Below are 15,446 nucleotides of genomic sequence, written 5' to 3' on the forward strand. Positions count from 1 at the left end.
TAGAAAGAATTATAACCCCCCGCCTTCCCCGCCCCCACACAGAGATTCACAGAATTGTCACGAAGACACACAATGACACAATGTATATACACAAAATGACAATCTCACCAGAAATATGCAAGTTACATAGGCCCACACGATAGGTAGGTAGGTAGACAGACAGACAGTCGAGCTGGCTCCTACTCCTGGTGACTTTATGTACAACAGAACAAAACACTGCCCAGTCTGGCATCATCCTCGTAATCACTGGCATGTTCGAGTCCATCGTTGTGGCTGTTGTGCCAACCCATCTGTAATGATTGAATTGTATCCCCTCAAAATATGTGTCAAATTGGTTGTCCTCCACTGTGTGGTTTTCCCATGTGTTATAAATGATAATCTCTGCCTGCGGTCAAAAAGGATAAGGGTGGGATGTAACACCCTTGCTCAGGTCTCATCCCTGGTCCAATGTAAAGGGAGTCTCCCTGGGGTGTGGCCTGCACCACCTTTTCTCTCTCAAGAGATAAAAGAGAAGCAAGTAGAGAGCTGGGGACCTCATACCACCAGGAAACCAGCCACGGAAGCAGAGCGCATCCTTTGGACCTGAGGTTCCCATGCTGAGATGCTCCCAGACCAAGTGAAGACTGATGACAAGGACCTTCCACCAGAGCCAACAGAGAGAGAAAGCCTTCCTCTGGAGCCGGCATCCTGAATTCAGACTTGTAGCCTACTAGACTGTGAGAGAATAAATTCTCTGTTAAAGCCATCCACTTGTAGTATTTCTGTTATAGCAGCACTAGATAACTAAGACACCCATCTCACTGAGGGTCTCCCTCACTCTTGCTGGCTCTTTACTTCTCCAAACACGATGTCCTCCTCCAGAGCCTGATCCCTCCTGACAACATGGCCAAAGCAAGCAAGTTGGACAATGTACTGCTGTCGTCCATAAGATTTCCATTGGTGAATTTTCAGAAGTACATTGTCAGGCCCTTCTTCCTAGTTTATCTTAGCCTGGAAGCTCTGCTGAAACCTGTCCACCATGGGTGACCCTGCTGGTATTTGAAATACCAGTGGGATAGCTTCCAGCATCACAGCAACATGCAACCCACCACAGTAGGACAAACTGACAGGGGGGTGGGGGGCCCACATAGGAACATATATTTTCATTCACCTTCTCCCTCTCTCACACACACATACTCACTAAGTAACAGGAACACACAGGTGCACACAGTGAGTCACCCAGTATACCCACACCCCGTGAAACCACCCCACAGATGAGTCAACACAGAGAGCTCTGGTGTCTGCCAAGGCAAGGTCTTTATGGTAATATGAACGTTAGCGGGTTTCGGTCAGCCTTGGCTGGCCCAGCCCCTTCCCCTTCCCCATGCCAGCACAATTCCCACCACTTAGGGGCGGGGTCACCCCGAGGGAGGGAGGGGTCAGGCCCTTTTTCCCCTATAGCACCAATCTGGACAGGTCATCCCCTGATAAAACATAGTGGGCAGAGCCTTCCAAAAAAGGGGTGAATCAGGCTGAGAGAGGGAGGCCTTTTCTTCTCTTGGTGAGACACCAAGAGTAGCACCATCGTAGAAAGGGAGTCAGAGGCAAGGGGGGATGCACAGGTGGTGGTGGAGCGCCAAGGAGTCCTGGCCTTTGTCCCCACCCTGCGATATGCAGACAGGGCTGTGCGTGTGCCTGTGAGGCGGCTAGAGAAGTTTTCCCGGACTGTGAACCCCAAAGCGGGGGAAGGGAGCTCCAGGTCCCCCAGACATCTGGAGTAAAGTAAAGGTGAGTGCATGCCTGGAGAGCTGGGATGGGGAGTGGAGTGGGTCTAGAGCAGGGATGTGGGACTGAGAAAGGAGCAACTAGCGCATGAAGTCCATGAGCAGAGAGGCCTGGAGAGCCAGGATCTGGAATGGGAAGACACAAGACTGAGGGCGGGGAACTGGAGACAGTTGAGTGAGACGGTGTTATGGATTGAATTGTATCCCCCCAAAATATGTGTCCTAAATCCTAACCTCTAAACCTGTAGCTATAATCCCATTTGGGAATGGGTTGTCTTCGTTATGTTAATGAGCCAGGATTAGTGTAGGGTGTATCTTGAGTTCAATCTCTTTTGAGATATAAAAGAGATCAAACAAGCAAGCTAGCAAGCAGAAAGAGAGCTGCCAAGCCACTTGAAGATTGCCCAGTGGCAGGATTCTGCTCAGAAGAGACAAGGACCTTCCTCCACAGCCAACAGATAGAGAAAGCCTTCCCTTAGAGCTGACACCCTGAATTCAGACTGCTAGCCTCCTCAACTGTGAGAGAATAAATTTCTCTTTGTTACCGCCACTATGTGTGGTATTATCCATTACAACAGCACTAGATGACTAAGACAGAATTTGGTACCTGAAGTGGGGTGCTGCTCTAACAGATACCTAAAATGTGGAAATGGTTTTGGAATTGGGTAATAGGTAAAGGCTGGAAGAGTTTTAAGGTGCCTAAAAAAAAAAAAAAAACAGTATAAAAAAAATTTTTTTTAATAGTGAAAGCTTAGGCTGCCTTGAAGAGACTGTTGGTACAATCATGGATGTCAAAGGCAATTCTGATGAGGGCTCAGAAGGAAGTGAGGAGAGCTATAGAGAAAGTCTATATCGTCTTAGAGAATATATATGGTACCAGCAACAGAATGTTGCAAGAAACGTGGACTTTAAATGTGCTTCTGGTGAGGTTTTAAAAGAAAACAATGAATATGTGATTGTGCTAGGGAGGAAGGGTGATGGTTTTTATGCAGCGGCAAAGAATTTCTCTGAATTACGTTCAAGTGTTTGATGGAAGGCAGAACTTGTAAGTGATGAACTTGGATATTTGACTGAGATTTCTAAGCAAGATTTTGAAAGGGCCACGTGGTTTCTTCTTGCCAATTATAGTAAAATGCAAGAGGAAAGAGGTGGACTTAAAAATGAACTTTGCAAAATGAAAACAAAACTTTAAGATCTGAAAAATTCTACTGTACAAACTAAGGACATGTGTCCTAGAATGTTCATCTTTCGTTAAAGAGATTAAGCCTGTGACTTATGGATCTAACCAACTGCCACAGTAGAAAACCTGTCAGCTTAGACCGAAGGGGACAGAGAAAGACCAAAGGGGACAGAGAAAGAAGGAAGGGAAAGAACACAATCTGCCTCTTGGAATTCCACAGGTAAGAAATAGGCCGAAGGAGCTACATCTGTTGTCCTGCAAGAAAAGAACCACCCCCAGAGCAACTTGGAGATCAGCAGAACTGCTAGAAGGAGCACAGGAAGCAGAGCCACCTCAGTCTCAAAGGGTGGGGACACGCCCTTTGGGATGTCACAGGGTAGAGCCACAGCCTCCTAGCTTTCCAAGAGTCAGGTTTTCACCAATTCGGTTCTAGAGTGTAGGGCTGCCATTCAGTTTGGCCAAGAGGATGAGGCCCTGCCCAAAGCTGAGAGGGTGGGGCTGCCATGCCTGAGGGGCAGAAGGATGGGGCCTGCCAGGCCAAAGGGGGTGGGGTTGCCACATAAATGGACTAGGAGCATGTGGTGCCCAAAGCCAGGGAGCACAGTTGCTGTTCTAGTGGACCTGGAACGTGGACCTGAAGCCCAGAGCTGATGGGCCTCCACCCAGAATCCAAAGAGCATGGCCAACACCCCGAGTTTGGTGGGCAGAGCCATTGTCCAGATGGTTTCAGAGAACAGAGGATTATTTTCAAGCCTTGAGAGCTAATGTAAATTGTTCTCCTGGGTTTTGGACTTGCTGGGTGCCTGTTATGCCTTCTTTCCCTTCAATTTCTCCCATCCCTAATGGAAATGTCTACCTTGTGCCTGTTCCACCATTGTACTTTGGAAACAGATAACTTGTCGCCTAGATTTCACAGGTTCACAGATGAAAAGGAATTTTACCCCAGGATGGAATACACCTGAAGTGTAGCCCATATTTTATTTAGATGATTCAGAAAATGAGATTTTGAACTTGATATTGACTTAAGACTTTCGGGATGTGTTCTACATGTGGCAAGGACATGAATTTGGTGGGGGGGGGGAAGGGTAGAATGTTATGAATTGTGTCCCCCCACAAATACATGTTGTAAATCCTAACCTCTATGCCTATAGGGTTGCTATGAGTCGGAATCAACTTTATGGCAACGGCTTTGGTTTTGGTTTTTGTGATATGCCTGTGGTTATGATCCCATTTGGGAATGGTTGTCTTCGTTATGTTAATGAGGCAGGATTAATGTAGGGTGCATCTTGAGTTCAATCTCTTTTGAGATATGAAACAAAGCATGCTAGGAAGCAGAGATGGGCAGAGAGAGATGCCAAGCCACATGAAGATTGCTTAGGAGAAGAAGCTCAGAAGAGACAAGGACCCTCCTCCAGAGCTGACAGAGAGAGAAACCCTTCCCCCTAGAGCCGGCACCCTGAATTCAGACTTCTAGCCTCCTAAACGGTAAGAAAATAATGGTGAGAAAATAAATTTCTGTTTGTTAAAACCATCCACTTGTGGCATTTCTGTTACAGCAGCACTTGATAACTAAGACAGATGGGAAGCCCAAAATCCAATTTGGAGAGTGAGCTCTGGAATCAGAAAGTTAGCGGTTCTAAGATTTGAACCCAGAAGAATTTACAAAGTGAGGTCTAGATTCTAGAATCAGAAGCATTTGGAGGCTGAATTCCAGAACCAGAAGAATTTGGATCTCAAAGTAGAAGCAGTTGAGGCTGTGAGGCCTAGAATCAGAGCTGTTTATAGAATAAGGAATAGAATTAGAAAAAGTTTGAAGGCCAAGTTCTAGAACCAGAGGAATTTTTGGAGCCATAATGTAATCAAAAAGGGGTGGGATTTATAAAACGGGGGTCTAGAATTAGAAGACACTTAAAGCCTGAGTCCTAGACTGAGAGTAATTTGGAGTCATAAGATCAGGAATGAGGGAAGCTGAGTTTGTGAGGTCCGGAACTAAGGGAACTTATAGGATGAGGTTTTGAGTCAGAAGACATTAGTGGCTGAGTTCTATAGGCAGAGAAATGCGAGATTATCAGCATGGAATCAGAGATTCTTGGAGGTTGCAAGGTATAGAGGTTGGGTAACCTAGAACCAGTGAACGGTAGAGGTCATGAGGTCTAGAACCAAAGAGAACTGGAACATGATGCCTGGTTCTGGAAGAACTGACTATAAGATCCAGACACAAGACTTGCTGTACTTTAAATGTGCTTCTGGTGAGGGGTTTGTAATTGAGAAAGCAAGCCTTGAGTGTAGAAAGCTGAAGAGGAATAAGCTTCGTATCATGTTTCCCATTAGAACCAAGATAATTTAGAAACTAGATCTAGATTTGGAACCAAATATATTACAGATTGGGAGTTCTAGAACCAGTAGGAAGCTTGGGGTTGTGGGGCCCAGAGCCAGAGGAAATTGGAGGTCATAATACCTGCAGTCAGAGGAAGTTGGGGGGGATGAGATCTAGAACTAGGGAAATTTATAGGGAGCGGTCTAGAACCAGAGACAGATAGAGGGTGAGATCTAGAACGAGAGGAATCTGGTGGCCATTGGTTCTGGAGCCAGAGGGAGTTGGAGGTTGTGAGGCCTAGAACCAGACAATTTTGAAGACCATGGGGTTTGAAAACAGAGTTGGAGGGTATGAGGTCTAAAATGAGAAAGAGCTGAAGACTGTGAGATCTGGAATCAGAGGGCTTTGGAGGATGAGAGGTCTAAACTGAACACATTGGAGGTTGTGCGGTTTAGAATCAGGGAAGGTTGGAGGTTATGTGATCTGGAAGCAGAGGGAGTTGGAGCCTGCACCTGGAACAGGAAGACCATGAACGAAGTCAGGGTCCAGGTGAGGCTGGGAACAATGGTAAGTCCAGAGTGAGGGGAGGCACAGGCAGAACTGGTGCAGAATGGGAGACTGAGAGCTCAATTGGAAGTAGCTGGGGGTAAGGCCTGGCCCAGAGACACCTCCCACTGACACCTGAGGAGGGGGGAACATCAGAGCCCCCCACTCTTATGCCCCCCACAATTCATAGTTATTAAAAACCTTATCAAGAAAACAACAAAAATAAGAACAATAATATAAGAAAGATGGATAGACAAAATATGATTATGGTTATCAATATCCCCCAGAGCCCAGAAACACAGATCTGTTCCTCAACCTGGCCCCCACCTCCTAGCTCCCCAAAATAAAGCCAAGAGAGTCTGAGAAAGGGACAATGAGGTAACCAAAAATCAAGAACCCAAGGGAAGTCCTGAGAGAACGAGGAGGAGGGGGCCAGGGACCTCCTCCCAGAGGTCACTGAGCTGAGACCACCCCAAAGAGACCCCAGAGGCCAGAGGGGTGGGGGGCTGAGGTAGGCCCGAGGCAGGTAGGGGCACTCAGAGGAGAGAGGGAGCCCCTCTCCTGATACCCCCATCCTGTGTGTTCGCTGCCATCTTCGAGTATGGGTGAGGTCCTTTCTGGAGGAGCAGAAGAGCAGTGGGAGAAGGGGCTGGCTCAGTTGACCTGGGTCAAGCCTGCTGTTGGCTGGAGGTGGCTCCTGGACTGGACAGTGTCCTCATCCGAATAGACAGAGAGCAGCGAGGGACCCAGGCCTGTGGGGGAGATGGAAAATGAACCCGTGAGAATTACCACCCCAACCCCATCTTCCCTTCGTGGGGGTTACAAGCGTGGCAGTGAGGCAGGCAAGCCTGAATTCAAATAGCAGTGAAATCCCAGCAAGTCCTTTCTTCTCTCTGAACCTCAGGTCTTGGGGACATTTAGGGCAGTGGTTAAGAACCCAATTTGGTATGTGCTTAGGTTTGTTCTGTCCTTTGTTCATGTAACAAACAGTTATTGAACGCATACCATGTCCCAGGCACTGTCCTACGTGCTGGAGACACAGCCATGAGCAAAACACACTGAAATACTTGCCCTCATAGAACTAAGACACTGTCCGAGTTTGAATCCAGGCTCTGCTATTTACTCGCTGTGCAGCCTGGGGCAGGCGACGTCACCTCTCTGTGCTTTAGTTCTCATCTGTAAAATGGGCTAATAATAGTATCTCCCTTGCAGGGCTGTTGCAAGTAGTAAATGAGTAAATCCAAGGAGAGTGCTTTGAACAATAACTAGTACATGGTGAACCCTCAGTAAGTAAGCTGCTGGTATCTGGAAAATGGAAATACTCATAGCTACCTCACTGATGAGAATTCATTCATTCAAAAGTATTTACTGAGCACTTACTGGAGTCCCAGTGGCACAGTGGTTAAGAGCTCAGCTGCTAACCTATAGGTCAGCAGTTCAAATCCTGTATCCGCTCCATGGAAACCCTATGGGGCAGTTCTACTCTGTCCTATAGGGTCACTATGAGTTGGAATCGATTTGATGGCAACAGGTTTTTGGTTTCTTGAGTGCCAGGCACGGTGCTAGGTACTGGGGATACAACAATGAAGGTGACACAGGAAACTCCCTAACGTTCTAGTGGGAGGCATCAATTAGATCACACGTACAAAGCCTGGCAGAGTAAAAACCAGCTGCTGTCGACTCGTCTCTGACTCATGGTGACCCTACATGTGTCAGAGTAGAATTGGCTCCACAGGGTTTTCAATGGCTGTTTTTCCAAGTGAATTAATTGCCAGATCTTTCTTCTAAGGTGCCTCTGGGTGGACTCGAACCTCCAACCTTTTGATTAACAGCCAAGCACATTAACTGTGTACACCACCTGGGGACTCCAGCAAGGGTAAGTGTTCAATAAATAAATGTGAGCTCCAATAAGGGGGAAGTCAGTACATCATTACCAAAGCAAGAGGAGATACTGAAAGGTACCCATATACATATGCCATACAGATTTATAACATATACAATCCTGCAAGGTGTGGAAGGGCATATGCGAGTACACCCACGTGCATATATAGGCTTGGATACGCATATTTCTACGTATATATTTGTATGTGCTGCATGTATGTTCGTCTGGATAATAGAGCACACAGGGAGCACAGTCATGGAAACTTCCTAGACACGATCAAATGCCTCATGGACCTGCGTCACTGGGCTTGAAGGCTAAGGACTATAGTCTCAGGGAACATCTTGGTCAATTGGCATAACATAGGTCATAAAGACAATGTTCTACATCTGTCGTGGATTGAATTGTATCCCCCCAAAATACCTGTCAACTTGGCTAGGTCATGATTCCCTTCTATCATTGTATGGTTGTCCACCATTTTATCTTCTGATGTGATTTCCCTGTGTGTTGTAAATCCTATCACTGTGATGTAATAAGATGGATTAGTGGCAGTTATACTGATGAGGTCTACAAGCTTAGATAGCGTTTTAAGCCAATCTCTTTTGAGACCTAAAAGAAAGAAGTGAGCAGAGAGACATGGGGACCTCATAGCACCAAGAAAGCAGTGCCGGGAGCAGAGCACGTCCTTTGGACCTGAGATTCCTGTGCTGAGATGCTCCCAGACCAAGGGAAGACTGATGACAAGGACTTTCCTCCAGAGCTGACAGACAGATAAAGCCTTTCCCTGGAGCTGGCACCCTGAATTTGGACTTCTAGCTTACTGGGACTGTGAGAGAATTAACTTCTCTTTGTTAAATCCATCCACTTGTAGTGTTTCTGTTACAGCAGTACTAGATGACTAACATCCTACTTTGGTGGGTAGCAAGTGGGGTCTTAAAAGCTTGCAATCCTTTCAGTTAACAGCTGAGTGCTTAACCACTTCACTATCAGGGCTCCTGCTTATATTTAAGGATGAGGAAATTCAGCAAAGAATGGAGGGAAAAGCATTCCAGACAGAGGGATCAGTGTATCCAAATGTCTCCTCAAGCAAGAGGACTTCGAAGTCATCAGAAGGCCCTGTGGAGGCCCTATGCAATCTGTCCCCCACCTCTCTCCCCTTACTCTCTCTGCTTCAGCCACACTGGGCTTGCTTGTCCCCACACTGGCTGTTCCCTCTGGCTGGAATGCTCTTCTCCCAGATATCCTCACAGCCTGCTCCTTCACCTCCTTCAGGTCTTTCCAGACATCAGTTTCAATGATCACCTCCTCCTTGATTTATATCACACCTACTCCTCACTTATCAACTATCTCATTATCTGACATTCTGCATTTACGAAAATACTAAAAAAAAAATTAAAAAAAAAACTACTATCTGACTATTTTGCACATTAATGACATACATCTGGCAGTAACAAGCACTCAGGTGCAAAAGCGAGAATAACACTGGCTATGACGGTTTGTTTTTTTTTTTCTATGATGGTTAAGGTTATGTGTCAACTCGGCTGGGCCATGATTCTCAGTGGTTTGGCAGTTATGTAATGCTGTAATTTGGCAGTTATGTAATGATGTAAGCATCCTCCATTTTGTGACCTGATACAGTCATCCTCCATTTTTGCATAACACCAATTGCCACATAACAATCTGGTCTTTGTGACCTAACCACGTCGATAAATGAGGGGTGGGTGTATTCGAAATTGAGGTCTCCCACACCGGAACTTCCTTTCCTCCTGCATACATTATTTTTCCCAGTAGCACTAATTTTCATCTCTCCCACTCTTTTTTATACTTGTTTCTTTGCTTGTGGTCTGTCTCCCTCACTAGACTATTGGCTCCATGAGGACAGGGATTTCTATGTGTTTTTCTCATGGCTGTGACTCCAGCACCCAGGAAGTGCCTGGGATGTAATATGAGTTCAATAAATATCTGTAACATGATGGAAGGAAGGAATGCACCAAAACACAGTGTCTGTGGCTGAAACAGAGGGTGTGAAGCAGAGTGGAGTCTGAGACAAGGCATCATCCAGACCCCACAAGGTCTTGCAGTTCAAGAATGAGAAGTTTGGTCTTTCTCTGGAAGGTGGTAGGGAGCCACGGAAGGCTTTTGAGCAGAGAAGGGCCAGGGTCAGATTGGTGCTTTACAAAGATCCCTCAGGATGACGCCTGGAGGGTCAGACATGTGGAGCTATGGCTACCAATAGTTGCACTGGAAGATGATGACAATAACACAAACATGCACAGCAACTTGTCTCAAGTTCTGTGGCGGGACTGCAGGAATGGCATCGCCACCACGGACACAGTGCTTGAGCGCTTACTATGTAACAGGTCTTGTGCTAGGCACTTCCTGTGCAGCATCCCCACGAGTCTTCAAAACATCTTCATAAGGTAAGAACCATTATGGCACCAATCAACAGAAGGGAAAACTGAGGCTCCAGAGCAGAACCATTTCCAAAGGCACCCAGCTAGGAAAAGGTCAAGGCAGATGCAACCCCAATTCAGTCAGGCTACAAAGCAGGCTTCAGGAGACCCAGGCTCAGGTCTCGGCTTGGTTTCCACCCCCAGAGGTGGCCTTGGCAAGCCATGCCTTTTGCGGAGCCTCTCGATTTTCCCCAGTGGAGCCCCACAGCATCCCTGAGAGGAGGGAGGGGCTGCTTGCTTCCACCAAGTGCCTCCGGGCACTGAAAATCCCCCATTGCCTTCAGGATGGCTCCATCCCTCTTTCTCCCAGGGGCAAGGGGGTCCCCATGGCCTCTGCACATCTAGGTTGCTACTCACCCAGGGGCTCACTCATGTCCAAGAGGTGGGTGTTGGGATCCTGCTGGCTCCCTGGGGCTGGTCCTCCCGTCAGAAGGAAACTCTGTGGGAGGGGACAAAGCCACTGTGAAGGCCAAGTTTACTGCCATTTGGTTGTTTGGTCAAACACAAGTCTAAATGTTACTGATGAACATCCACAATCAGTTGATTCTAAGCAAAGAAGATAATGTGGGAGGGCCTCATCCAATCAGTTGAAGACCTTAAGCGCAAAAACTGAGGGCTCCGAGGGGAGAAGGAATTCTGCCTCAAGACTGTAACATAGATATCCTGCTGGAGTTTCCAGCCTGCTGCCTGGCCTACAGATTTTGGGAGTTGCCAGGCCCCACAATCACATGAGCCAAATTCCTTAACATAAATCTCACTCTCTGTCTCTTTTTGTCTGTCTGTCTGCCTCTGTTCCTCTCTGCCTTCCTCCCTCCCTGCCCCCCTGCTCTCTGTCTCTGCATATATATATATATGTGTATATACATATATGAGTCCCTGGATGGTATAAACAGTTAATGCACTTGGCTACTAACCAAAAGGTTGGAAGTTTAAGTCTACACAGAGGAACCTCAGAAGAAAGGCCTGGCAATCTACTTCCAAAAAATCAGCCATTAAAAACCCTGTGGAGTGCAGTTCTACCCTGACACACATGAGTCATAGAGTTGACTGGATGGCAACTGGTTTTATTGGCCTATATCTCTACCTGTCTGTCTATCTACCTGCCTATCTATCATCTATTTATCTATCTGTCTATGCATCTCTAAACTGAAAACCAAACCCGTTGCCCTCGAGTCAATTCCGACTCATAGCGACCCTATAGGTCAGATTAGAACTGCCGCATAGAGTTTCCAAGGAGTGCCTGGTGGTGGATTCGAACTGCCGACCTTTTGGTTAGCAGCTGTAGTACTTAACCACTACACCACCAGGGTATCTATCTCTATCTCCTATTAATTCTGTTTCCCTGGAGAACCCTGACTAACACCATCACCATCATCATCACCACCAACACCCAGGAGGCAGGACGGTGCAGTGGTTAACGGTACCACTGGGGTGCAGCAGCCACTTGCCAGCTGTGTGGCTTTAGGCAGGTCCTTATCCAGACACCCTACGTGTGTTCTCCTCCACGGCCTTGTTGTGCCCTTCTTCCACTTCTGTGCCCCAGGAGACTGGCACGTGTGATCTACATCAGCACATGATCTTGCTCTCTGAGCTCTGATGGGTTTAGCTCATTGAAGGCAGGGATTTCTGTCTGTCTTCTCCGCTGCTGTATCCCCAGTTCCTACAACAGCTGAGCACCTACTATGTGCAGCCGATGGACTGCAAATCCCTTTCATACCCATTACCAGAGCCAGAAGATGAAGGTTCTAAACTTAGCTGGACCGACGGCTTTCTGTGTGACCTTCAGCCAGCCCCTGCCCCTCTCTCGGCCTTGGTTTTCCCATGTATAAAATAGATATAAGCCTGTTTGATTCTGAGGGCCAGAGAATCCCATCAATCCCCAAACTTACCAGGCTGAGGGGAGGCAGGAGAAAGTGTTCGGGCTCTGAGCTGGACAGACGCTTGGGAGGTCTCACTCCCAGTACCTCCACCCCTTCGTCCTCGTCCTCTGGGCTCTGGACCAGGGTCCTAGAGTAAAAAAGGCAGGAGTCTCAGAAGACAGGAAACCTGGACAGGTGTAAGCACCAGTGTAGCCAGGTAATGAGCATTATTCACTCTCCAATCACCTATTTATTCTTCTGCTCATACACCTACCAATGCATCTATCCATCCGTCCATCCATCCATCCATCCGTCCATCCATCCACCCATCATCCATCCACCCATCATCCATCCACCCATCTATCCATCATTCATCCATCCATCCATCCACCCATCCATCCATCCATCATCCATCCATCATCCATCCACCCATCCATCCATCCATCATCCATCCATCATCCATCCACCCATCCATCCATTCATCATACATCCATCATCTATCCATATGTGTATCCATCCATCCATCATCCATCCACCCATCTATCATCCATCCATCCATCCATCCATCATCCATCCACCCACCCATCCACCCACCCATCCACCCACCCATCCACCCACCCATCCATCCACCCATCATCCATCCATCCACCCACCCACCCATCCACCCATCCACCCATCCATCCATCCATCATCCATCCATCATCCATCCTCCCACCCATCCACCCATCCACCCATCCATCCATCATCCATCCATCATCCATCCTCCCACCCATCCACCCATCCATCCATCATCCATCCACCCATCCATCCATCATCCATCCATTCATTCATCATCCATCCATCATCTATCCATATGTGTATCCATCAATCCACCTTTTCATTCATCCACTTGATGATCCATCACCATCCACTCATCCAACCTCCCATCCATCATTTATTCATCTACCTATCTATCCATCCATATACCCCCTCTTCCTTCCTCCATCCATCCATCCACCCACCCACCCACCCACCTATTCACTTATACAGCTATCCACCCACTCACCCATCCATTTTTCCATCCACTTACTATATTCATTAATTCCCTCCTTCCTTCATTTAATAACTATTTACTAGGCACCCACTGTACACCCAGCCCCAAACTAGGATCCTTGGGAGATACCAAGATATATTCATAAACCTTTCACAAGGAGAGTAAAGAGACCACTCTGGAAACTAGATGAGCGCATGCCTACAACTCGAAGAGCAAAACCCTGAGTATTTAATAACCCAATGTCTGGAAGGAGAACATGGCCTCTCTGAAAGTATATGCAAAATTGTGTGTCTGTGTGCATCGGAAATTTTTTGGGGGAACAGTCTATAGCTTTCCTCAGAGTCTCAAAGGGGCTAGGACACTTAGTTTTAGAGTTTCTCTGACACTGTGGCAATATCCTCTTCACTGCAGCAAAAACTGTCACTAAGCAAGAGTTATGGATTGCATTGAGTCCCCCAAAAAGATATGTTGAGGTCCTAACCCCGGTACCTGTGACTGTGTCCTTATTTGGAAACAGCGTATTTGAAGATGTTATCAGTTAACAAGATGTCATACTGGAGAAGGGTGGGTCCTAATCCAATATGACTGGTGTCTTTATAAAAGAGGAGACGAGACACAGAAATGCAGAAAGAAGACAGCTAGGGGATGACAGAGGCAGAGCTGTAAACCAAGGAATGCCAAGGATCACCGGCCATCACCAGAAGCTAGGAGAGAGGTGTGGAACAGATTCTTCCTCAGAGCCCTCAGAAGGATTCAACACGGCCCATACCCTGATTCTGGACCCCCAAAACTAAGACAATAAATTTTTGTTCTCATAAGCCACCCACTTTGTGGTACTTTGTTATGGCAGCCCTAGAAGCACTGATAATTCCGTAGTAGAGTTTTTGCCTTCCATGTGGGAGACCCGGGGTTCGATTTCCAGCCAATGAACTTCATGTGCAGCCACCATCTGTGATTGGGGGCTTGCATGTTGCTATGATGTTAACCAGATTTCAGCAGAGCTTCCAGACTAAGATGAACTAGGAAGAAAGGCCTGGCAACCTACTTCTAAAAATCGGCCAATGAAAACCCTATGGATCACAACAGTCCGATGTGCAACCAATCACGTGGATGGTGCAGGACCAGGCAGAGATTCGTTTCATTGCACATGGGGTCATCATGAGTCGAGGGTCGACTCCGCAGCAGTTAACAACAACAGGAGACTAATACAGCCAAATATAAATATGCTCCAAAGGAGAGAGCCCCGGGTGGCCAGTGGGATTTGGATGAACAATGAGAATGGTGGAAGGCACTCTAAAATGGTGGCAGGGCCTAGGCAAAGACTTGGAGGTTGAGACAAACCTGGCATGTGCTGAGGCCTTATGGGCTCAGCTGGAGCAGAGATCAGGGTAGGAGAAGAGTGGCTGATAAGGCCAGAGTGGGAGGCTGGGGAAAGGCAGGGAGCAGGGACCTTCTCTATGTTCCCTGTATATCCCTCCTGTACTGTGGCTCACCTCTTCCGGGCCCCAGCCATGGGGGAGGGTGCTGAGGGGTCCCCTTTGGAGGGGCTGGAGCAGCTCAGCCGGGGGTCACTCCCCCAGCGGGGCAGCAGAGAGGGCTCAGGGATTGGGGGTGACAAGCCGTGGAAGCTCCGAGCGCGGGGCCGGGGGACAGCCCCTGAAGGTCTGTGGTAGGCCCTGGGTGGCTGCTCGCTGGAGTTGAGCTGGAAGTCATCATCCATGGAGATGTAGGGGGCCAGCATCTCCAAATCCAGAGCATCGACGTCCTGCGGAGGGCAGGAGGGAGTTAAGAGCATGAGCCTTGGACTTGGGTGGACCTGGGCTGGAGTCCCAGTTCCACCACTTCTGAGCTGTATGTCTGAGGTCAAGAGTCTGAGCTTCAGTTTCCTCATCTGTAAAACGGGGGTAAGGACTCTGTGGTAGCCAGTCACCAAGATGGCCCCCAAGGATCCCCTACCACAGTGACCTTGATATTGTGGAAATAATGATGTGTCACTTCTAAGATTAGGTTATAGAAGATGCTGTGGCTTCCATCTCTCTGTCTCTGTCTCACTCTGTCTCTCTCCCTGTGTTTCTCTCTCAGATCCCGTGCTCTGGGGAAGCCATGTCATAAGCAGTCCTATCAAGAGACCCACAGGGCAAGGACCTGAGGCCCCTAGTCAACAGCCAAGTGAGTGAACTTGGAAGTGGATCACCTAGCTCAGTCAAGTCTTCAGATGACTGCTATCCCAGCTGACATTTTGACTGCAACCTCATGAAACATCCCAAGCCAAAACTACCCGGATAAGTGGCTCCCAAACCATTGACCCTCAGAAACTGTACCATGGTAAGCGCTTGTTCTTTTATGTTGCTAAATTTTAGGGTAATTTGTTATCCGGAAATAAATAACTAATACAGATTTTGGGCCAAAAGTGGGG

At 47.6% G+C, this 15,446-nt stretch overlaps 1 protein-coding gene across 3 annotated transcripts in view; it reads right to left on the reverse strand.

Moving 5' to 3' along the window:
* Positions 1–227: 227 nt before the first annotated feature.
* Positions 228–15,446, reverse strand: part of HIF3A (hypoxia inducible factor 3 subunit alpha) — a 42,515-nt gene continuing 27,296 nt past the window's right edge. The window contains exons 12-16 of one of the 3 annotated variants that reach the window (XR_007519226.1): positions 14,524–14,795; positions 12,028–12,145; positions 10,496–10,577; positions 10,036–10,182; positions 6,468–6,558 (exon numbers count right to left, since the gene is read on the reverse strand). Coding sequence is in view for 1 of the 3 variants with exons in the window: in XM_049900470.1 (XP_049756427.1) it covers positions 6,461–6,558; positions 10,496–10,577; positions 12,028–12,145; positions 14,524–14,795 (570 nt within the window). In the remaining 2 variants the exon portion in view is untranslated. Of the gene's footprint in view, positions 6,559–10,035; positions 10,578–12,027; positions 12,146–14,523; positions 14,796–15,446 lie in introns of all 3 variants that reach the window. The other 2 variants (XM_049900470.1, XR_007519227.1) reach the window with 2 other exon arrangements.

Source organism: Elephas maximus, chromosome 11 (genome assembly GCF_024166365.1).
Source record: "Elephas maximus indicus isolate mEleMax1 chromosome 11, mEleMax1 primary haplotype, whole genome shotgun sequence".
In the NCBI taxonomy this organism is placed as follows: domain Eukaryota; kingdom Metazoa; phylum Chordata; class Mammalia; order Proboscidea; family Elephantidae; genus Elephas; species Elephas maximus.